The 25,366-nt window shown below is 36.8% G+C and overlaps 1 protein-coding gene across 1 annotated transcript; it reads right to left on the bottom strand.

Annotated features, from left to right (window-relative positions):
* Positions 1-9,444: 9,444 nt before the first annotated feature.
* Positions 9,445-25,341, bottom strand: chrnd (cholinergic receptor, nicotinic, delta (muscle)). Its single transcript, XM_042399333.1, has 13 exons — positions 24,432-25,341; positions 22,869-23,095; positions 19,938-20,083; positions 18,378-18,422; positions 18,126-18,235; positions 16,795-16,950; positions 15,365-15,474; positions 14,299-14,499; positions 13,860-13,971; positions 13,300-13,414; positions 12,407-12,617; positions 11,985-12,103; positions 9,445-9,863 (listed from the first exon to the last, which is right to left on the bottom strand). The coding sequence occupies exons 1-13, from the start codon at positions 24,440-24,442 to the stop codon at positions 9,681-9,683; spliced, it is 1,746 nt and encodes a 581-aa protein (XP_042255267.1). The 5' UTR covers positions 24,443-25,341; the 3' UTR covers positions 9,445-9,680.
* Between the last annotated feature and the right edge of the window lie 25 nt (positions 25,342-25,366).

Raw genomic sequence — 25,366 nt, 5'->3', positions numbered from 1 at the left:
CTAACATCGTTTTAACCTGGCACCTTTAGCATACACCAATTGGCCTTGAATAGAGAACCACACAGTTAAGAGGTTAAAACCTAGTTTGGCAAACTTTGGTTCAGGCAGCACATGTGGTTCAAGACACCACATGGTCTGGCCTTTTATCCCTGTAGTTCCCTTTATCAGCCAAAGTGTCGGCATGCCATGTGCTCAGTCACCAGGTGACTGCAGCCATCTTGCTATTGTCTTCCCTACACACACACACACACACACACACACACACACACACTCACACATTCACACTTGTATATAGATAGATACACTTAGCTAGATTAGTATTGTGTGTTGCTTTTACCCTTTTGTTAAATAAATGCTTTTGGATATACATGTGTCTGTTTTAATGTTGCACAAGAATGAGTTTTGCCAACCTCTGCTCTGTAAAGAACTCCGAGTCCTTCAACCATAACTAGCTATTGATATGGTGATTTTGTTTATAGTTAAATTAATTATTAATCAAAGTCCCAAATTCATAGATTAGTACACTTTGAGACTGAATTGGTTATCTTTTTCCCTGAGTCCAGGGTGGTGCCCTGTTATTATTAATTCTTATTAATAATTTTATTGATTTTAATAATTAACCATTATCTTTGATAATCATTAATTATTGCTGATAGCCAAACTTGTAGCCACGGCCCAACAACAATGTATGTCTCCCTAATTTAGTTTCTACATCTGTACCCTCCCCATCATTTAAACCCAATCATTGATAGGTGTAATGTTCAACATGTAATGTTATTTTCATTCGTTGCAAAATATCCTGCCTCAGACATATCATGCTGTGTGGTTACATTAAAAGTACTAATACTAATACTATTTTTTTAATATCTGGAACATCAATTTCAGTTTAAACTAGAAGAGTGCAGTCAGTAGAGTGCAGATGTCCGCCAGGTGTTTCTGGGGGGATGTGGGTGATGAGGCACCCACTGCGACGCCACCACAAGTGCTGGATGCAACCAGTGGAGATTTGCAAAGTTTTTGATAAAGTGTTTTTGTATAGTCTCAGTTTTCTTTAAGATGCATAGAATAGTGTAATGGTATTATAACCGAGCGTCCTGGGTTCCCCTAACTGTATAAACTAAATAAGGAAACAATAAACGGGGCGATAAGTCCAGACATTTTAAACAATTTAGAATTTTGTTGTAACACACCACACAAACTAAAACCCCTCCCTTCCTCCTCCTCCCCTTCCAAACAAGGAAGAGTTTAATCTCACTCAATTGTCCCTCCCAGCACCCTTACAGTCAAGATGGGAACAGGGATTTATTCATCTCATATCATGCCTAACTTTAGTGGATCATAACATATTGGGTATGGAATTAATCTGCTCCAGTTCAAGATTTATCTTTTCTATGGATGTCAGTTTTTGAGCCACAACAAAGGCCAAAATGTAAGGTGTAAGGCCAAAAACTGCAGGTGTTGAGCACTTGCAGGCTCTACTGGCCGGTTAAGAGGAGTGAGGAGTCAGCGTTCAATGGTGGTGTAAAACAGGTTTAAACAGGTTTTCAACAATTTTGAATAACTGCAACCACGAGAGGTCCTCGAGCATACAGTCATAAATGTGCACAAAAAATATTAGGCTGATGGGTCCAGTAGTATGTGAAATAAGCTGCGTACAGATACACACATGACCAAACGTATGATCTCCTTCCAGACTTACACCTGGAAGGAAAAAAATCTAGTTTCAGTCCAGTTCCATATGCTCAGAAATGTTTCTCCTTTTTGTCTACAGTGGAGCTGAAATCACTGCAGGGAAATCTCTCTCAGTAAAAGTCAGAGTTACCATTTACTATAACACATAACAATATTTGCTTCCTTGTGTTTATCTTTCAAGATCAAATCTGCTCAAACCAGTCAGACAACTTTTTAAACATAAAGACAAAACGGATGCTAACATCTGCAGAAAGGATCTCAGTTTCATTTAGTTTATGGTTAGGGTTAACTTTTTTTATCCTCAATTGCAGTTTTTATTATGATCTTTAATACTGGAAGTCTGTTCCCAAATCTTTTACTACAGTAAAAATATCAACACCACAATGGAAGAAAACTTTTTACTGGAAGTGTTTTCCATTAAAATGTGCTCAAGTCAAATTTCTAATAAAAAGCACCGATCGTGAGAAACAGTTGTAATGTAAATGTATTTCTTTATTATTTTGTATTAAATGTTTATTTTTTTGTGCTTAATGTTATTTTTATTTTATATTTTTATTATGTTTTTCTTTTTTAATTTAATTCATTATTTTTGTATTAATACTATTTTAAAATGCATTATTATAGTTTGCATTTTTATTTTATTTATTTTTGTTTGTTAGCTCAAACAGTAATGCTGCCTGTGTAAATCATATGAAATGAAAGTACTGACAATTAAGATGAACTTTGTCAGTATCTGCCCAGCAGGGAGCGCTGCAACCCCATCAGTTAGTCAGTCCATCTACAAAGGGAAGACCTTCAAACCTGTAAATTCAGGTAAATAGTTGTCAGTCCTGTCAGACTGCTGTCGGGCTCAGGAGGAGATGGTTTTTGTCAGTTAATTATGGCTCTATATACAGGATTCCCCCTCTGTTTTCTCTTGTGGATTTTCTCTCCAGCAGCAGGAAAAGGTGAGCAGTCAAATGCAGGTGTGTCATGCATGTTGAATACTAGATTATAAACAGAAAATATTGTAGAAATCTCACATCACATAAAACGTATTTGTAAATATTTGGTCATGTGTAGACACAGCCTGTGAGCTACACTCAAGAGCACATCAGGATCTAATAGAACTTACTGAGCAAGTCTACACAAAGTCACATAGTGGAGGAGGGGCCAAACCATTTAAAACTTTATACACTAGACACAAATCTGAGAATAATCTAAAATTGTCAAAGCTCAGTAAATTGTGTTTCTCCAGTACCCTACAGTGATGGAAATGCATGGACTTTTTTTCTATAGTTTTTAGAGTTTGTCCAACACAGTTTATGACAGTTTATGATATTAATATGGAAATATAATATGGAAACGAATCTATGAATGGATTCATAATCTGTAAAGCAAACAATTTATTTGGGGGAGCACTCAGTACTTTTTTTGTTCATGAGAATTATAACACATGGACCTCTGATCTTTGAAATAAAATGGGTGGTGGAGGTTCATAAAATTTGTTTTTTTAACATAATTTAGTTGCTTTTATTTTGTTTTGTGTCTTTATTTTCTTTTGTTTTTATCTCAGGAATGCTTAAAGCTCACAAATCAACACGTTATATCTGGTTTGTTTAATCTGTACAAAAATAAGTGTATAAAGTGTATAAATGTCTATTTGCCATTAAAACTGTCAGTGTTTGTAGAAGGATTTAGTTACCTTTGGACAGAACGAGGCTAGCTATTTCCAGTCTTTATGCTAAACTAAGCTAACTGGCCGTTGGATGTAGCTTCATATTTACCAGACAAACTTGAAAGATGCATCAGTCTTCTCATTTATCTCCTGGCTAGAAAGTGAATAAACTTATTTCCCAAAATGTCAAACTTTCCCTTTGATGCATATGTGAAGATGAAGTACAGGACAGGAGAGGTATTTTGAGATTTAGCAAAATGATTTCCACACAGATATCTTCTTCTACCACATGACCTACTAGGATTACTCATAAACTAATGCAAACCAATTCTCATGAGCCTCAGCTGGAAAGTTTTAAAACTGTAGGCTGTGACTATCCAACAATAGTCACTTGGTACTGAAGGCTGTAATGTGTACCAAACACTCCCCAAACTGTTCAATCATCTTGCAACAACAGTCGACAACAGTTTCTCTTTTTATTCACTCTGTTTCTGTGATATGATGCCCTCAGAGAAGTTTTTCACAGAGAAGTCTTATCTGAATACTTGTGAGCAGTTTGTTACCTGCAGAAAAGCATGTTTGGTTGTGAAAGTGGAATCTCAGTGGAAAAAAGGCTTTATGTCTGTATTTAAATGTGTTTTCCTGTTTGTGTCTGTTTCCAGAGTTCACCGTCACGTGTCTGAATTTGGAGGAATGTGTGCTCCCGTGTCAGTTCCAATCTGATGGCAAAGGTGTGAGAATCATGTGGTACAAGAACAGGGTCGTGGTGAGTTGCACGCGCCATGGCAACACCGACTTTGTCAAGGGCCACATGTCACAGGCCAATGAGTACAAAGGAAGAACAGCCCTGTACAAAGACCAGGTACTGAAGGGAAACAGCACACTGCTGCTGAGAAACGTCACTACGCAAGACCAGGGCAAATACGTCTGCATCACTATAACCGAACCTGAGTCCAAAGAGTCTTGCATCATCTCTCTTGTTGTAAAAGGTACAAACTGCTGTGAGGAAGTCATATTTTTGTCATGTTTTGGCAACTAATGATTATTTTCTCGACTAATCATTAGTTGTTTGATCCATAAAAATCCAAAAACGTTGATTACTGTTTCCCAAAGCCCAAGATGACATCATCATGTCTTGTTTTATATCAACCAATAGTCCACACCCCAAAGATATTAAGTTTACTTTGATAGATTAAAGAAACCAGAAAATATTCACATTTGAGAAGCTGGAATCAGAAAATTTGATTTTTTTTCTTAATTACTCCAAACAATCTAAATTATCAAAATAGTTGCTAATGAATTTGATAATTGACAACTAATCTATTAATCAGCTTATAATTGCAGCTCTATTATTGTTCAGAGGCCATTTTTTCAAGATTCTTACCTGGAAACATCTCATTAGTTGCTAGTCATTGCCTGTCAAATTGCCCGATGCTTTAGTAAATAAAATTGGAATTTAAGTCTAATTTAAGACTGTCTACATTTATCAAAATAACAGCTGTATGACATCCTTTGGTTTCTTGCAATTCCACATATCAACAGTTAATGACTGTCATGTACTGCAAAAAGCTTGCAAAGCACTAATAAAAGGAAACTGTAAGCCAATGTAAACAATACAGATTTTGTGAATATTTTTTTTTAAAAAAAAGCTTTGCTAAGTTCTATGAGGGTTTAAATTCCTTCAACATGTTTGTAAAGACCTAATGACTGAAATTTAAATATCAAATTAAACCTCTACAGAGCACCTTTAACAAAGTTCTGTTCTGTAGCTCCAGTCCGAGAGGTTGACGTTGAGTTCGGTGGTGATTCAGTCACCTTTAGAGCTGAGGGTATCTACCCTGCTCCGACGCTCACCTGGTCTACAGATCCTCCGAGTGATCCTCAACTCCTCCGTTACAAAACAAAGAGCCAGAAAACCCGACTCGGCTTGTATGACATCAAGAGTTCACTAATGCTGAAGGAAAACACTCAGACTTACATTTGCTGTGTATCCAGTGACACCAACAAAACAACAACCTTCCTGAAGCATGCAGGTGAAAAATGAAGTTTTGTATTTTTGGTATAAAGTTAACTTTGCTGTACAAAAACCATCATGTTTTACTCTTTGTTGTAGCTTCTATCCAGGCCTGTCCCGGCTGCGACATGATGCTTCCCTGCAGTTTTCCTCACAGTGTCCTTCAAAGCTTTAAGCTCACCTGGAGGTTCGGACGCTCAGATCCAATCCTCTCGATCAGTGTCACTAATCAGAAGTCTCAGGTAAAGGTTTGGGATCATTGGAAGCTTCATGTCCCCAACGACCTTTCAGTGTCGAGAAGCCTGAAGCTGCACAGCCTGAAGTCAGAGCACCAAGGAACCTTCATCTGTGAGGTCAGCACACCTGAGGAGAAGTACATCACCCAGACTGACGTCACCTTAACTGCAAGTAATGACACCATCACTGCTATTTATAAACCACATTCATTATGTTACAGGAATCTTAATAGTTGACTCTATAGTAAGCAGTTAATTAAGATTTTGGACACTATGTGTCATTCTGCAGCATGACTGTTATTTTTGAATCTTTAAAATGAGAAGCATGAAATAGCAGAAAGCACAGTTGGTGGAAGAAATACTCAGATTTTTTATGTAAGTAAAAGTAGTAATACCACATGCATAAAAATGTACTTAGAGTACCAAAAGTAAAAGTGCTCATTTTACTGAATGCCCCATTTCAGAATAATGATGATTTTTTTATTGGATTGTAATTAATGATGCATGAATGTGTATATCGCTGTGGTGCAGTTAGCAAAGGTTTGGATGTTTTACTCCAAATAGTTTAAAGAGGAAACAGATTTAAGGTTGGTTGGGAAAATGCTGATATTTTTCAGGATTGTGTGTCTAATTCTCTTTTCAGAGTGTAAACAGCACATCTACATCTTCGTATCCATTGGCCTGGTTTTCTTCCTGTCCTTTGCGGCGGTGGTGTTCTGTTACTCTAAAAGTGAGTAATTCAACCAGTTTCTTAAAGAAACAAACTGAATCACACCATGAACATAAAAGAGAGGAGCTTATTGTTGTGGTTTGACCTAGAAATTCATCCTTTCCGTTCATGTTCTGTCAGAATAAGAAATCACTGAGACGACTCTCAGTGTCAGTCTGTAAACTTAATGGACGACTATCTAATGATTACAGTTAGTTACTACAGACATGTTGTAGGAAGCATTGTTTAAAACACTGATCAAAATAGCATCACATCTGGGTTTTTATTCACCTTTAATTATAGACCTCATAACATGAAGCATCAATATTTGTCAGTGTTATCTTGGCTTGAATGCCATTAAAAATAATAATTAGGGTAATATCTGTATCACGTGAACGCAGCATTGACATTCTGCTTTTGCATTAAAATAATTATAACAAAAGTCACTCTAACTGACCATATAGTATTGAATTTTTAGTTTTAGTTGTTTTGGTTTTTTTGAGGGGGAACAGTTTCACAATACATATGTTAATGTTAACACCAAACCAAATGTTACGAGTAATTATCTGCTTTGGCTTCTGTGTTTATCATCAAACTGCCCTCCATCAGTAACTATCCAGAACTAATAGACACCATTTAACACTATATAGCATTTAATAGGAATATTAACCAAGAAAATATTAGTGAAAATATTTAAAACTCAGCTGATTATTTAAGTAAAGAAAGCTCGCAAACATGTAGCTCTACTCAGAACGTTTACTTTTCCATTTGAATTTGTCTTTATGTCTCGTTAAACTAAATAAATCTCATAATAATTTTCATGATACACAGACTTTAAGAAATTCAACCTGCAAGTTGCTCTTTAAACTCAGGGGTCACGTTAGCATGTTAGTTAATGCTAACACGCTAACGTAACGCAACACGTTATCTACAGCACATTTCAAGGGAATCTTTAATATCCAGTATGAACAGGAGGAATGATTACACTGAGGAAAACTTCTTTCACTGTTCATATGGACACCTGACTGCTGGTTTAAGACACACTAGGAAAAATGTGAACTCGTCCTTGAAGCCTTAAAGTTGAACCTGTAACTATGAACTGTTATTTTCTCACAGACAGAAGATCAGAACAAGAAGGAGAAGGAAAAGAAGAAGAAAGTTTGAATGTCAGTTTGAATGCAGCTGACGGATAAGCTTTGATTAAAAATACGTCATTGCAGCAGCAAACAGTAATAGAATACAACAGAAAGAAAATATTTTAATTTTGATTAATTTTGATAATTAAGTTAATTATTAAGAAAAAACATCTTTATGCATGAATCAAAAATCAAATTTCATTTTTCAATGATGACACTCAGTTTGAGGACAATAAAGCTGCTGTAACAAATCATTTACGATACTGTAAATATGTAGTGTAAACATTGTAGTGTTCTTGCTTTGTATTATTTAAGGTTAATTTATTAATTACATTTTCTTACTATTGTTTTATTCTTGTACACATTTTATAAACCTGTTAAAAGTCCTGCACACAGGTTATTTCATGTATTTTTGCTGATTTGACCTCTTCTCATGACTGTTTTATTGACATCCCCTTTACCCTCCTGTTAGCTTTGTTGCAGCTGTTCTGGTAAAACAAACCACACCTTGATCATTCTTTTAGTGCCTGACGTCATGTGATCTCACGTCATCTCCAGTAAATCTGCACCACATTCCACCTGAGCAGAGGTCCAACCAGAATAACCAAAACCACCTGTGTGGGTGTGCAGGGCCTTAAATGAAACTGGATTATAAAGTTGTTTTCTTCCTCTTTTTTATCAACATGAAATGGAGAACAAACAAACAAAAAAAAACAAGAAGAAGCTATTTGGCTATTTAACAAACAATATTTTGCCTCTGTTATGTTTTTTAACCTGCAGTGAAAAAGAATGAGCCCCTTTATTTGTCTCTGTGGTTCCATCTTCATCCTGCTCTTTTTTTCTATAAACATACATGTGTCATAACTGTCAAATTGTCCTGTGACTGTGTACTTCTGTATCTTTATAATTCTGAATAAAAGTTTTGTAAGATAAAATTGTGAATCCCAAATTGTGAATGATAAGATTCCCTCTGATGGGCAGGTTGGCACCTTGCTTGGTACCCTGCCATCAGCGTATGAATGTGTGTGAATGTGACTCGTAGCGTAAAAAGCACTTTGAGTGGTTAGAAGACTGAAGAGGCGCTACACAAGTACAGTCCATTTACCATTAAACAGTATTTGCTTCCTTGTCTTTATCATCCATGTGTGAAAAGATCAAATCTGCTCAGACCAGTCAGACAACATTTTAAACATAAAGAAGAAACAGAAGCTGATTACTGCAGAAAGGATCTCACTTTCATTTAGTTTTATTTTCCCACAGTGGATGTTACAGATTTTAAACACCAGAACTTTTTTTATCCTCATTTGCAGTTTTTATTGTGATCATTAATACTGGAAGTCTATTCCTAAATATCTTACTATAGTAAAAATATCAACACCACAACGGAAGAAAACAAACTTTTACTACAAATGTTTCCCATTAAAATCTGCTCAAGTCAAATTTCTAATGAAAAGCAGATTAGAAACAAGTCACAGACAGCCCGTAATGAAAAAGTATTTCTTTATTATTTTGTATTAAACATAAATGTTTTTTGTGCTTAATGTTATTTTTATTTTATATTTTTGATTGCGTTTTTCTTCATTTATTTAATTTGCATGATTTTGTATTAATACTATTTTAAAATATATTGTTATAGTTTGTATTTTTATTTTTTTATTTATATATCAAGGAGATTTTAGAGATTGATAGTTTAAATAAGCAGAATTTAACCCTTTTTTAAAGTATTTATAGTTTGTATCAATCTGAAGCCATCTAAACTTTAAATCTGTCCTAAATCCACTGAGATCTAGATTCTCCAACATTTCCATCATTGAAGATGTTTTCTGTCTTCTTCTTTCTTTGGAAAACAGTAGAAACAAAATTTAAAACTGATTATAATGTATATAGGACTGGATTATTTAACCCACCCACCCTCATCTGAAAATACATAAATAAATACATAAACACGTCCTGCTCATACAGACAACGTACAGATCAGAAAAAAAATGAAACAAAATAAATGATGTTTGAGTATAAATGTTTATTCAAACCACACAAATGAATCAATATTTCAATTGTAATATACTGATTCAGTCGTTCACTTCAAATTTAAGAAAATAAACCACACAGATATACTGTTTATGTACCTGGAAAAGTCTTCAAACATGAATAATTAAAAAGCAGCAAACTTTTGGATTTGAACATTAGAGTCATGTGACTTTCTGTTGCTCAGTGTGTGTGTGTGTGTGTGTGTGTGTCACAGCAGGCGTGGGTTCTCCTCTCTGTAGTTGTGTGGGTCTCCTGCGAAGGGCAGAGGTGGAGGATGGTTACAGATTCCCGTCAGGAAGATGATGATGGTGCCGAAGGTCATCACCGGGGTTACGAGGAAGAGACAGAGACGGTCCACCGTACGAGCGACGCCGCTCCAGTTATCTTTCTCCTGCGAAGAGAGCAGCGGTTTCTTTTCTAATTTACAATCATTTTCACAGACGTTTCGTCTAGAGCTGCAACGATTAGTCAATTCATTGATTGACAGAAATATAATTGGCAACTGGTTTGATAATTGAATAATCGTTTATAGTCATTTTTACAGCAAAAATGCCAAATATTCAGTGGTTGCGATGGTGGTTGATGTGAGAATTTGAAGCTTTTCAGTGTCATACATGATGTAAACTCAGTATCTTTGGGTTTTAGACTGTTGATCTGACAAAATACGACATCCTCTATCTTTCTGACATTTTATAGACAACAAGATTAATCTGATAATGAAAATATTCTTTAGTTGCAGCTCTGATTTTGACTTGTCACAGCAGGTTTAAATAATAAAATGAATGATGGCTGAATTCCATTTAGCTGCTTCACTTTCAGGGTCCTGGTACTGCTGCTACATGCTGACTTACTGTCACACTGTCGTGGTTTACGGGGACAGTTGAACAGAACAGAAACATCGTTGATGTTATTAGTAAGGGGGGCGTTCAGACTGACATCAGCTCTGCATGAAAAAACAGCTCAATCCCACGCCATCCACCAAGGCGCTGTGTTGGCCAATAACATACATGGAAACGAACATTCCTGTTGGATTACTTTGAAACATGAACGCCGTAAAATCCTGTCTGTGAGTTTTACAAACCACTTTGCAGTGATTTGGCCTCTGATAAACCTTTAAATGGATTCATCTGTATCTCCAACTCAACTTCCTGGATCGTATTTCATTGTCTCGATGGTACCTCAAACAACACGCCCACCGCCGCCGCTGCCCCTTTAGGTCTGACACGTTGTCCACTCTCGTATATCAGATCAGATTCAGGCTCGAACATGTGCAGATATTAGGGATCCACGATATTGGATTTTTTGCAGATATCCGATATGCCGATATTTCCAACTCATTGTGGCCGATTGCCGATGCCGATATATGCACATATTTCTTTCCAGCTGGCTGAGGAGACTATTATGCATGCAGGCATAGATTGTACTAAGTATGATCAAGAAAGACAATATATGAAGGAAGAATTTAGGAAGACTGGAGTTCAGGAGCTCAGCATTAAAACTTTAATGAACCTGCCAAGTGGGAGCAGCAGTAGAGTTTTCTTTGAGTTTATTAGACAGACAGGATTAATGTGTAGGATTTAATCTCTGGTCCACACTCCGGAGCAGAAGGTGGCGGTAATGCACCTAATACGCTGGTTGCCAACCGCCGTTATAAACCAAAAAGAAGATTTTTTTCCCCCCCAAACAGAGTGGTACATCCTGTCAGCTGAGGTGTTTCCTATCTGTGCAGCCAAACACAGCAGCTCCTCCGCGGACTATTTACCCTGACGGTCCCGGTGTTTCCTCCGCAGGCTGCACTTCACTCAAGCTGCCCGTCAGATCAGCTGCTTCTTCCCACTTTAACCTGAATAACAAACCGGGGCTCGATGCTCTGGTTGGATCCACATGGAGAGCCGGGGCTAACATTAGCTGAGAGGCTAGCGGAGCGTTAGCAGCAGCATGGCCGGAGGGAAGCACAGCCAGCTAGCCTCCGCTAGAAGAAGCAGCAGGTCTGATGGTTTGAGTGAAGTGCAGCCTGCGGAGGAAACACCGCGACCGTCAGGGTGAAACAGTCCGTAGAGGGAAACACAGTCAGGCGGTGGAGGAGAAGGCAACAAATCGGCCTCTCATAATCGGCAGAAAATGTTCATTTCATCTATCGGCCGATACCGATGACGTGCCGATAATATCGTGCATCCCTAGCAGATATATTTGAGAAGTTTCCATTTCAGTTAAAGAAGGAGGAAAAGTAGTGAAATCCTGCTACTATAGTTTGTTTACGTAGCCTCCGGAGCCGGAGGAAGCTTCCTGAAGCTGACCAATCAGAACAGAGTGGGCTCATCAGGAGGCGGGCCTTAAAGAGACAGGAGCTAAAACTGCCTGTTTCAGACAGAGGCTGAACTGAGGGGCTGCATAAAGGACCAGTATAAGATAAATAAGGAGTTTTTAACTGTAAATCATGCAAAGATATTCCAGTAGAGCTGCTAAATTAAAATAACTATTATCCCCTTTTTTAACTTTGTCTCCGTCTCACCTCGTTGTAGTCGTTCTTGTTGCGCATGTGTTTGATGATGTAGTTCGCTCCGTCCACAGCCGGCTTGATCTCTCCGTACAGCTGCTCCGTCACGCCTCCTTCCTCCTGCAGCTTTTTCACTACACACACACACACACACACACACACACACACACATATAAAGGGTTAATAAACCTGTTAGAGCCTCCCAGTTCAAGCATTAGTTTGGTAATGCCACAGACTTCTAGATTAAAACTGGGATAAATTTGGTTGAAACGTGAGAATTTCAACATGTCTGGGATACTTAGAGCTGTTGTTTTAACATGAAATCTACATGACTCTATATTCAAAGTGTATCTAAGACCTGCTGCACAATAAATTATCTTAATTTAATTATTGTTGATTCATTGATATTATTGAACATGGACGGAGAGAAACTTTACTGGCAGCTTGTGTGGGTCGTGCCACCAGTCCGTGTCTCTCCGACTGCTTTTCAAACATCAGATCGCTGCGAGACTTCACGCTGTAGTATTCCTCCGCCGAGGCGATGTAGCCCACCGAGCTGGATCGCCGCGGCAACGCCCCATCCCAGTATGGCTCCGCCTCTGTAGGGTGGGACATATGCAGGATGCGAGGCAGCCGCTCAAGGAAGAACTGGACAGAGAGGAGGACAAATAGACAACAGTAGCATCCGTAAATGTTCAAATAAACGTTTAAATAATCTTTATCTAATCTTTTTTTCTGCTGAAACAAGGTATGAAAAATATAAACACTTGTAGTGTCTAAAGATTTATTTACAGTCTGTTCAATAAATATGGTTAGACACATTCTGCTGGAAAAAAAACTAAAGAAACTTAACTTTATTTATATAGCACACTTATATAACACTACCATTTTTTATTTTTTATTTATTTGCACATATTTTAGAAAGATTTGTACACAAGGATTTCCATGTATTCTACTGTATACGACCAAAATAAGAGGAAAAAGTGACGGACAAGACAAAAAGTAAAATAGACACATACGAATGAAGATAATATTGGTTAAAATTACTACATTAAGGGAAATTTATCTTTTGAAATCAACCAGTAACTATCTGCTGAGTCTGTGATGCATTTTTTGGCTTCTTTAAGGAAAGAAATCAATGAACCACATTTAAATCAGGTCAAAGGTCAATACAAACAGGAGCATCAATCAATTAGTCAATCAATCAAAAGGTCTTCTGTCTGTCACATCACATCAGAGCTGACAACTATTTAATTAAAAGGCCAAATATCAACCTTACATATGGATATATATGTGTGTGTGTGTGTGTGTGTGTGTGTGTGTGTGTTACCCTCTTGGTCCACTGAGACATGACGTGTGTGCTCGGTGTCCTGAAGTGCAGGTTGAGGACGACCACGCAGTTCAACACCACCACCGTGACCAGCACCATGATGAACATCAGGTACCTGCAACACACACACACATTTTAAACTGGGCTCCAAAACAGCAGTGGAAGAGATAAATTAATTTCCCCGCCAAAGACTCTCTGTCTTTCTCTTGCAACTCTTAATAGAAGGTAAATGTCTTCTTAATTTATAATAACCATATGGATACGTTGGTCGCTGATTTTCAGAAATGTGATGCGATAATGTTAACGACACAATTCAGCAGCAAAACAAACAAAAACTGATAGAAAAATTGAGAATATTGTAACCACATGCAGCACTTTTGTATAGTTTTGTAAATGTTGCCTGTTTTTATTCAATTTCAATTTACTGTTTTTTTCAGATTCTTTGGAGATTTTGTTCAGTTAGTAAGAACAAATCTAATCCCATAGTGTGTGTGTGTGTGTGTGTGTGTGTGTGTGTGTGTGTGTGTGTGTGTGTGTGTGTGTGTGCGTGCGTTACCTACTTGACAATAAGAGGAACCGACATGGACGTCTCCGGCAGCCTTTGAGAGATCAGCAGCAGGAAGACAGACTGAGCCAGCAGCACCGAGATGGACAACGTCATCTTCTCACCGCCTACACACACACACACACACACACACACACACACACACACACACACACACACCAGATTATTCCGATAGAAAAGAACAAGAAATGTTTATTGTTATAACACAAAACTGTCTCGTTATTTCACAAAATGAACGTATCTCATTAAAACAAACTTTTCTCGTGATAACGTGAGAAGTTGGGAAGCTTTTAAAACAAGAAAAAAGATCCATTCAGAGCTTAAAGAGACAATATCGTAGCCGACATCCCCTAGAAAAAGTAAAAATAACTATAATAATTTAATCAAACTATATACACCAGTCATCTAAGAGCGGTTTTTAAATGAGCACTGACTGTCAGCGGGCAGGTAGTAGACGAGCGAGGCCAGGAAGGAGATGAGCACACAGGGGATGATGATGTTGACGATGTAGAAGAGAGGTTTGCGTTTGATGATGAGGTAGAAGGTGATGTCCTGGTGCTTGTTGCTCTCCATGGGAATGTGCTTGTAGGTGTTCTTCTTGGCCGGCCGGTGGATGACCTCCCACTCGCCGTTCTCTGCCGACAAAGACGGAGGATGAGGAAGAGAGAGAGAGAAAGAAGGAAGGAAGAAGTTTAGACGCATCCAAGCTTATCTCCTCAACTCCTTTATATAAATGTGACGAGAGCTGCAACGTGTATTTGTCAACAATTATAACTTCTTCTATGAAGACTTATTTTATATACGGAGCCTGGGAGGGTCCAAGGAGAAGAAAAATCTATTCCTGGTCTCGATTTAATAATTCATGCACACAAATTACTTAATTCGTGCTCTTGATTTATCTACTTCGCCTGTTCTGCTCTGTTTGAGACGGCGCCAAACGCATTCAGTCAGCCGATAATTTGAAGAAAGTGATGAAAAAGACATTTCTGCTGTAAAGACAGTTACTTATTGAGAGCACAAATTATTAAATTGAGAGCACAAATAACTAAGTTAAGAGCATTAATTAGTTATTTTTCTCCCGGCCTCCATAGTTTTACTCTATTGAGATATTGAGACATTTATATCTGCTGACAACCACATAATCATGTGTTGTAAACCATTTATTAACTGTTTATATACTGCTTATAAATGCTAAATAGGGGGACTTAAAGCAAAGTGTTACCCGTTACGTTTGTGGTATTAGTATGACATTAAAATGCAGAACACATGCAATCAATATCTGAAAATAGCATATTCATATTTATCACTTTAGCCTTCTGTAACAAGTTAACATGAGCGTTTTAGTTGTCAAAAATCAAAAAGTGTTGAGATCCCCGACATGAGCTGTCACCTGTAGCACCAACAAATAACCGAACAATTAAATAAATAACTAAAATATGCAAAGAAAACATCAGTTTGTGATTTATTATGCTGTTTTTTGGCGTAATAAATGACACGTACCCGTCCAACCGGCAGGGTCAATGACGATCCACTCAACCGTCCATTTGCTGGTTTCATCCTCTTCTTCTTTCAGGAGCATCTTGATCTCTTTGGCATTGTAAGTCAGAGAGCTGCAAAGCAACATGGGAAATGGAGTTTTAAATAAAAAAATAAAAAGTATTTCCAAAGTAAAAGCTTCAGGAAGGTTAACGGCACATTTTTACAAAAAGTTTTATTAAAAAACTGCGGCAACTGCTGCACAATCACAAAATTAGTTGGTAAAAAAGTATTTATTTACATCTCGTGTTCAGCTCTGAATTATTTTTTTGCTTGTTAGTAGATTTCTGCACCCTTATTGTTTTTTTAGAACTTATATTTTATCTTATTTTTTCTTCTGTATTCCATGTGTACAGTACATTTTTGATGCAATTTCATTTTTCATCATTTTCTTTACAAACTGTCCAGCTGCCCTGACATACATCCAATTTTAAGTACAATAAAATGTAGAAATCTCAATTTCTGCACCTTTATGATCAATTAAACATCCAATTCCTGATTTTCTCACAGTTAAAACGTTCACACTTCAATATTCTGATTTTCTTTTTAAAACCTATTCATGTATCTACAGCAGTCAGTCGATCTAAAGATATTTAGTTAATCTGTCACATAAGACGAAGAAAAGCAGCAGTTTGAAGGCTGGAAGCAGGAATTTTAGCCTGAAAGGTGAAAAATGCAATTGATCAGTTATTGAAAGAATTGGAAATGTATTAAATTTTTGTTTGTATTTGTATTTCTGTTTCTTTTGTGTTTATTTGTTGTTTAGTAATGAATTATTTATATAGTTGTCATTGATCTGCAGTCTGTTATAAAGTCAAGACAATATTCTGAATATCACATGACTATATAAACAGAATGAATCAGAGACAGTATATTACAGTTAAAAGACGTGAATTATTCTGATTAACATTAAGTTGGACTATTTAAAAAACAAAAGCATTTTAATTATGACATTTTCTCACAAAGTAAATTCCTCACTTTTCTTCATATTTTGCTTTTTGTGATTTTCTGTTATTGTTATACTGTTATGATATTGGATATCTTTCTTAAACAAGGTCAAAGTTCCAAAACTTGAGGTGAACGTACGTAGAAATGCTCCCCGCAGGCTTCAACCTGCTCTGAACGCTTCGTTTGCGACAATTTTTTTCTACTTTGGTAACGATTTTGTCAGATCTGATTTCGGCTCAAACATGTATGACATGATGGAGACAGAGGCTGAACTGAGGGGCTGTATAAAGGGCCAGTAGAAGATAAATAAGGAGTTTTTAACTGTAAATCATGCAAAGATATTCCAGTAGAGCCCCAGAATATAAATATAGAGCTGGAAATGTGCAGAATACGTCCCCTTTATCTGTGTTTTAACAGTACATGTCGTTGTCTGGTTTCTGTCTTACGTGAACTTGAGCGTGCAGTTCTGCCAGTCGAAGGGGAAGTAGTTGACGTTGATGGAGCAGGAGGAGCGGAAGATGGCGGGAGGCAGCCAGTAACAGAGACCTGTTGAGTCCACCAGCACGTTACTGTAGTAAGCCACCTGGAACTGGGCATCATTACTGGGAGAGAGAGAGAGGGGAGGCGAGAGGGATTAAGATACACAGTTAGAGCAATTAAAGGCTCAGTGTTGTGTTCAAGGACTCTGCTTTAAATCTCAAGACCTATTTTTTCTGTCTTCTGTCTTTTACAGGAACATTTATTCATACATTTTTATTGTTATATGGACTCAACCCTGGTTTTGAAAAGTGCTTTATAAATAAAGTTTTACTTACTTAAAGGACCAGTGTGTAGGTTTTAGTGGCATCTAGTGGTGAAGTTGCAGATTGCAACCAAATTAACACCCATCCCCTCACTGTCCCCTCAACCTACAGTGGCCGTGAAACTCACAAAAAACATGAAAGGTCCTCTTTAGAGCCAGTGTTTGGTTTGTCCTCTCTGGGCTACTGTAGAAACATGGCAGTACAACATGGCGGCTCCGCAGAAGAGGACACACTCCCTATCTAGATACAAAGGGCCCATTATAAGCTAACAAAAACACAACGATTCATATTTTCAGGTGATTATACACTAATTAAAACATACTTATGAATATTATATTCAGTTTCTGCTGAGTCAGTTCTGCTAGATGCCACTAAATTCTACACACTGCACCTTTAAAGAAGCACTCCAGTGATTTAGTGTCACACTATCGTAAAGTTGTGAGACTCACTATCGACAGATCAATCGATCAAATCCTGTTTATGTGGCATCTTACATACAAGTCGAATGCAAAGTGTTTTATAAGTAAATATTTTATAAGTAAATATAAATAATATGGTAAATATGGGTAATATCGGGAGACTAAAGACAAGACACAAGTAAAATTTCAAAGATTGCTAAAATGTAAATAAGATAAACAATAAAAGATAATAAAAGATTAGAAAGAAAAAGATTTAGCTTTAGCAGAGATAATTGAATAAGTAAAAGTAAATGTAATAAACAGTTATAATGATAAAAGAAAATACAAGCAATAAAAGACTCAATTAAAAATAAAATTATGAAATACTACACAAAATAAACAGGTTACAATAAAATAATAAAGTATTAATAAAAAAAATTAAAACAAATAAACAGATAATAATAAATTAGTTGTGGGCCGTCACTTTCTTGTGTGTGTGTGTGTGTGTGTGTGTGTGTGTGTGTGTGTGTGTGTTGTCGACACACATGTAAATAAATAAATAATAAAAAGTCTCACTTGTTTTCCAGCACAATCTCCGGGAGCCAAACCATGTAAGGCGGGAGGCGAAGCATATCGATGCCGTCAAACTCCGTTATATTCCACGTCAGCCGGTAGTCGATCCACGTCTGTCACACACACACACACACACACACACACACACACACACACACACACACACACATAGATATATTAGATATTGTATATAAAGTATAATGGTTTAAGAATCTTGTGTAAGAGTGAAAGAGTAACTGGTCGTCGTTTACTAACATGCTCTATCCATACGTTCGTCAGCAGCGTCTCGTCCACTTCTTTCTACAGACAGAAAAGAAAAAGACAGATTAATAATTTATTAATTAAGATCAGCTGACGAAATCTTCTTCATCTTTCTGGCTTTAAAAACTCACTTTCAAAAAAACCTCCTCAGCAGTTTTGAAACATAAACCGGCCCATTGAAAAAGTGTGTTAATTGCTAAACATAATAATTAATGTATTTAATTGCATTTTAAAATTTTTAATGTATTGTTTTACTGACACAGCTTCCATGGTGGATTGAAATTTGAATTTAAGTGAGATGAGTATAGTAAGTCTGATAGCTGAGATGTTAGAAGTGAATAAAAATCTAACATTCAAGTTTAAATTTCCATGTACAAGAAGGACTGGGTGTCATTTAAATAATCACAACACCAGTACCAATACCAGTCCCCTTACAGTGAAACCGATACCAGTACTTCATTCCATACCTTTTTTGTCTACTATAACTATAACTATACATTGAAGTATTATCACCACAGACTGTAGCTGCTGCAGTAGTGAACCAATCACATGTCGCATTAAATCGATTGCGGTGATTGGCTGCGAGCAAAACCATACAAATAGTCTTTTTTTTCTAGATCTGAGTACAAATAGGATCGAACACAGGTATCGTTTGACCAGAGATGTTTCGATACTACTTAGTGGGTTATTTCAGTCGATACTTTTAAAGGTATCGATTACCAAAACCCATGAAGTAAAACAATATATTTTTTGTATCCTTAATCACAAGAGTGCAGAATAACACGTGCTTCATGCTTCTAGCATTCTTATAATATTTGTATATTTTACTGTGAAAGACAAATAATGAATCAACAAAATATGGTAAGAAAAGAGAAAGACAATAATAATATATAAAAGGTAAAAAAGAATACAAAAACAAGAATCCTTTCGGCCATCAGTTCAACATCTGATTGATTACCGCAGTCACTTATCAGGGCTGTGTTGTTTAGTTTTGCACCTTAATCTTTAATCCATTTAATCCATCGTCTTAATTATTCTACAGTTTATTATTTACATTTCTAAACTGTTGTTTATTCTTTTTTTGTTGTTGCAGTTTTTAGATAATAATATATAATAGAATACATTTTGGTTCTGATACCGAGGCGTTGGAATCACTTAAAATTCAGATATTTACATTGATGAGTTTTAAAACACACACACACACACACATTTTCATTTTCAAGAATAGAGAGTGCTTAATGAAAATTATGTTGATAAAAAGTTTAAAGCAGTTTTATTATTCCAGATGTTCCTGTTGGACCTCAAATATATCTGAATGTACATTTCTTTATAATAGCTGAAGAGTAAAAGTTCACAACAATACTCCAGACACGGAAGCTTTGGATAAGATTTGGTTATTTTTGTTAAATGAACATCTGAAGGGTTATTAAGAAAAAATATTCTTTCACTCAGCAAAGATACTGTTTCAGTATCAGCATCTGCAGGATTATCAAAAAATATAATTTCCTTCTAAGAAAATAATAATTGCTCTCTGAACGGACACACACGCTTTACCAGAGAGATGAGGTTGGAGAGCGTGAGGGCGAGGAAAACGTCGACGGCGTCCTGCTGCCTCTCGACGGGACGCAGCTCTTTGTTGTATCCACGTTCTTTGAACAGGTAGTTGATCAGACGCTCCTCCTCGTTCCTGCCCCAGCACTCTGACACACACACACACACACACACACACACACACAAACACACACACACACACACACACACACACACACACACACACACTTTTTAAAGATTCATTTTCTTTCGCCTTTATTTGACAGTTGAACATGTGGAGAGACAGGAAACATGAGTCTGCAGCCAAGAATCAAACCCAAATGTTGCGGTTATGATATGAGTCTGAACCAATAAGCTGCATACTTTAAAATTCACATTTAAGTCAACAAAACATCTATCAATTTGACATCAACACCTACTGGTCAAGTCAACATTTATTTGATGTGCATCATCTCAACAGTGAAAACAACAGCACAACTAACAAACAAGACAGATTATTAAGAAACACAAATTAAAGGACGGGTTCACAAAACAACAGTCAGGTGTCTAAATGAGCTTTGAAACCTGTTTTTCTTGCTGTAATCATTCCTCCTGTTCATACTGACCATTAGAAGATCCTTTCATAATGACCTTACAATGTAAGTGATGGAGGACAAAATCCACAGTCCTCCTTCTGTTCAAAAATGTATTTAAAAGTTTATCTGAAGCTAATATGAAGCTTCAGCGTCCAAATGAGTCAAATCAAGTAGATATCTTTCAACGTTACAGTCTTTTTAGTGCCAAAGTCCCTCTTTTTGTTACTATACTTCCACCTGCAGCTCAACAGGGAAACACTGTCCGAGGAAACACAAAGAGGGAATTTGATGCTAAAAAGACTGTAAATGTGTCAGATATCCACTTGATATGACTAACTCAGACTGCTGAAGCCTCATATAAGCTTCACATCAACTTTTAAATGACTGTGTGGACACACTGTGGATTTTGGCCTCCATCACTATCATTGAAAACACATTTGAAGGATCTTTTAATATCCAGTATGAACAGGAGGAATGATTACAGCGAGGAAAACCTCTTTCACCTGACTGCTGGTTTAAGACAGACCTGTCCTTAAAAACAGAGAGAACAACTCTCCTGAGACTGAAAACATGATGCTGTTATTAGTCTTTGGAGCCGTTTCTAAACAAACTAACGTGACCAAACTCTTCATGATGAAGGAACATGTCACCCAGTGCAGCGATGTGACTCACTGACGTATTTTTAATAGTTTTTAAACAACAACGGAGGAAAAAGATATATCAGGCTTTGGATACAAACACAATACTTGTTAGTAGATCAATTAACTGTCGGTTCGGCTCTGCACATGAGATTTGTTGACAGTGAGAAAAATATTCTTAAAAAACTCGACAGCTTTATCCTTTGATTTCAGACGGAGCTGCTCTAACATAAATGAAAACTTTTCCACTTTTTATGAATTTTGTACACATAAGAGGAACCAGAAGGATGTACAGTAAGAGGTTTGCTGGTGTAAATGGTAAAATGAGATCAGAGTGGTAACCAGTTGCTGGTCCAGTGGCGGAGTAAGACGGTGAAAAGCTCTTTTGACCTGATGTGGGATTCAAGTGACAAGGACGGGTCAAATACGACAACCGTCAAGAAACAGAGAAACATCTTTAGATAAATATTTGTTCCTTTATTTGTTTTATGACATGGATGCAAAGATGCTGTCTGTCTTCCCACCTTTAGTTTATTCCAGATTCAAACAAATATGCAACAGGTTTGAAATGAAATGTTTGTATTCATCTATTTTTCTAAATTATTTTCACAAATATCACAAACTTCGAGCTCTTTAGCAACACATCACTGTTACTGTCTTTACCTCCAGTTTGACACTGGTGTTTAATACATAAGAACTGCAAACAGGCGCCAGTGTTAGAGGTGTCCCGTTATACTGTGCAGTTACTAGAAATTAATGAACACCTGCCAGCCAATCAGAACAAAGAATGATCACAGTTATCACAATGATAAACAGTCAAAATGAAAACATGGGAAACAGTCAAACAATCTCACATTTTAGGCTTCAGGGCTGCAATTAATCATCATTTATGATAATAATAGATATTGTTTTGCATCTATTGATTATTTTCTATAAACTGATTTATTGTTTAAGGTAAAAAACAGACATTGCAAGTCCAAGGTTTCATCTTTGAATCGTTTGTTAATTTAAAGTTTAAATCCACTTTAAATGAAGCATTTGCGTGTCGAACACACAGGAAAACAAACAGCCCCTGAATGTGTACGAATACTTTCATGCTGCTCATATTTCAGTGTATTATGGCAGCTGCTCTGCTCGATGGCTCGCTACAGTGCAGCAGTGCTACCAGCTGCCGTTCACACCGCATTTCACCTCTACACACTCCCACTTTACCACACAGCGATGTTTGGTTTTATTTATTTGCATATTTGATATTTATATATTGGCTTTTTATCAGATTAAACCCCAGTCAGCACCGTCCACTGATCTGATAGGACAAGAGGTTCCTCACAGCTACAGAAAAACAATCATTTTGAGTTTTTAATCCTTTTAGTTGACCTATATTATTAGTGACAATTCATTTTACATTTAGAGGACTCTCAGAGTTTCTGTAATCACTGTTTTAGTGTCCTGTGTTCGTCTGCATGCTATTAAAGGGATTTTCTACCAAAATAAGCATGTAATTGTGGGGAAAAAATGCATAAAATTGTGTATACTTTAGCATAAAGATGAAAATAAAGAGATATTGACAAGTGAAGGCAAATAATGGCTACTTTAATACAAATAAACAGTCAGTATGGGCACGCAAAGACTCCGCTAACTTATGTAATAACTTAAATATTTGGTCACAACAACTTTACAACATGAGCTTAATCTGTCAGGTTAAATATTTAAAAACTCACCAGATGAGAGCAGTGTGAGCAGGAACACGATGCCCAGTGCTGCACGCTGCTGGAGCTTCATGGCTGAATGTTGGTGAGAAACGTCCTGAGTCCTTTTACCCACCGACCTTCTGCCAAACGACTGACAGAGTGAGTGACGGGCAGCAGCTGCAGAAACACAGCGAGGAGAAAATAGAAAACAGACAGTGTAGCAGGCCAGAGCGGGCGGCGGCCGTCTCCTCCACCTCCTGGACGGGAAACAGAGAGAGGAGGAGGAGGAGGAGGAGGAGGAGGAGGAAGAGGAGGGTCAGATCCAGTAATAACATCATGACAAAGATCTAAACTGGAGGTTTAGAAATTGAAGCTACTGAAAAAAAACCTGATTTAACTCTCATAAAACTGTAAGAAATGAAAGAAATACCACTCAAGGTCACTAAAAGTCACAATCAGCGGTTACAAGTTCATTACAAGTTAAAGTCCAGAATTCAAAATGTTACTTAAGTACATAAGTATTATCAGCAAAATGTACTTAAAGTATCAAAAGTAAAAGTACTACTATAGAGTACTAGACTGGCTTCTGTTGTTGAGTGTTATATTATTATAGTATATTATATTTTTAATTTTTATCACTGACAAATACATGTAATAAATAATAATACATTTAATCAGTACCACCTTCTTCATTGTAGTGAATCTCAAAGTGTTACAGCATTAACTATAAATACCGCCTCCCTCATGGTTGTTGACTGTAACCAGTCAAGTTGCAGTTTACATCCATGTCTGTTCAGACTCAGATAATATTTGTAGTGAACACTTTGAAGGAATTTAATAAAAGGTATTAAGTGTATTTTCCTTGTATGTGTTCACATGTTTGGCCAGTAAAGCTGATTCTAATTGAACATAAAGTTGTAGTCATGACAGCAGATGATGCTTCAGAGATGGATGTTGCTGCAAAGAAGCTAAAACGTGGATAAATGCTTCACACACATCTTCATCCCAGCAGCACAAAAGATCTAAACAACCACCACAGTTTCAAGGTGGGAACAAAGATCAGTGTCACTGATTCAGTGTCCGACCAAATGTGAAATATGGTCACAATGTCCCCTTCTGTTCCTGAGTTACAGCGTTGAATGATGGCCAGAATAGTCACAGTGAAGTTGACCTTTGGGATATAAAATGTCACCACTTGTGTGAAACTTTGTCATTATTAGCATATGAATTCTTGAGTTATGTCCAAAAACATGTTTTGTAAAGACAAAATGACCTTTGACCCTTAACCACCAAATTCTAATCGGTTCATCCTTGAGTCCAAGTGGATGACACACAACATAAAGATAAGAAGAGTTAAGATGAATCAATGCCAGAGAGAAATAATCTGCCCCATAAAACTGTAAATTTAGGTTTTTACACTTTGGCTTTTTTACACATTAAACAAACAAGATTTAACACATTAATTAATGAGCGTTAGAGGTGCTGGTAGGTGGATTTTGTTATCTTTGAACAGAGCAATGCTAGCTGTTTCCCTGTTTCCGGTCTTTATGCTAAGCTAAGCTAATCGGCAGCTGGCTGTAGCTTCATATTTACCGTACAGACATGAGAGAGGTATCGATCTTCTTATCTAACTCTTGGCAAGGAAGTGAATGGGAAAAGTGTCCAAGACCCTCAAATTTATCCAGTTTACCCCACAAATGCCCATTTTATTTAAGATTTTGTCCAAAGGAACCAAATCTGAGAATTTGTTCTCTTGTTGAAATCATTTACAGAGAATAAAATAATAGGAATATTAATGCAGGCACATTAACGAGGCTTCGATCTGAACAAGTGTATTTCCCAAAATGTCGAACTTCACTTTTAATGAAAGTAGTTATACACACATCACACAGGTGGGAGGATATTAGAAAACAGAATCAATCAAAAAAGTAACATCTGCAGAGGTATGAAATTAAACATTTTCTCTGAAGTATGAAAAATATTTTAGTTGCTTCTTGATGGTTTTATATTCCTAAATCCTGACACGTTTCTTAGTGTTACTTGATCTAATTAAAATTTCATAAAATGGTGTTAAGACCCCTTTTTTGTACAAGTATTTAAGGTTCCCTTTCCTCTAGCTTATTACGGTATATTTTTGATAAACATATGTGATGATCAATCTGATGTAACATTTAATATATGAGATATATGTTTTGATATTTGTGATATTTCTGATGTTATAATATTGTTTTTGAGGTACAACCTTCTTGCTCTTTTTGATACTCTTGAATTGTTAAATGCTTTAAGATGTTTGTCACCCTGGACGCGTTGGATGATTAACCACAACTGTAATTATAGAGCTTATCAGTTTATTGGTGTGCATTACGTATAAATATGGGTTTGTTTTCCATTTTTACAAACATTTTGACTTGACGAAGATCAGAGTAGGACTGAAACATCGTCCTAACTGATTATATTCTGTAGATTGCAGTAAGTGTGCAGGCGTTACTTTTTTCATTGAACTTCCCCTTTAAAAAACATACTTGCTT

This window comes from Thunnus maccoyii, chromosome 21 (genome assembly GCF_910596095.1).
Source record: "Thunnus maccoyii chromosome 21, fThuMac1.1, whole genome shotgun sequence".
NCBI lineage: Eukaryota > Metazoa > Chordata > Actinopteri > Scombriformes > Scombridae > Thunnus > Thunnus maccoyii.
Note: the sequence above shows the minus strand (reverse complement) of the source record. Positions and strands in the feature narration are given on the sequence as shown.

Bases quoted from the DNA above. Each gene is read 5' to 3' on its own strand.
- chrnd (XM_042399333.1), bottom strand. The intron at 18,236-18,377 runs GTTAGTAAACGA...TGTGTGTGACAG, and splicing joins CGAACGTATGGATAGAGCAT to ACGTGGATCGACTACCGGCT. The intron at 12,618-13,299 runs GTAACACACACA...CTCTCTGTCCAG, and splicing joins TGTCTCAGTGGACCAAGAGG to TTCTTCCTTGAGCGGCTGCC.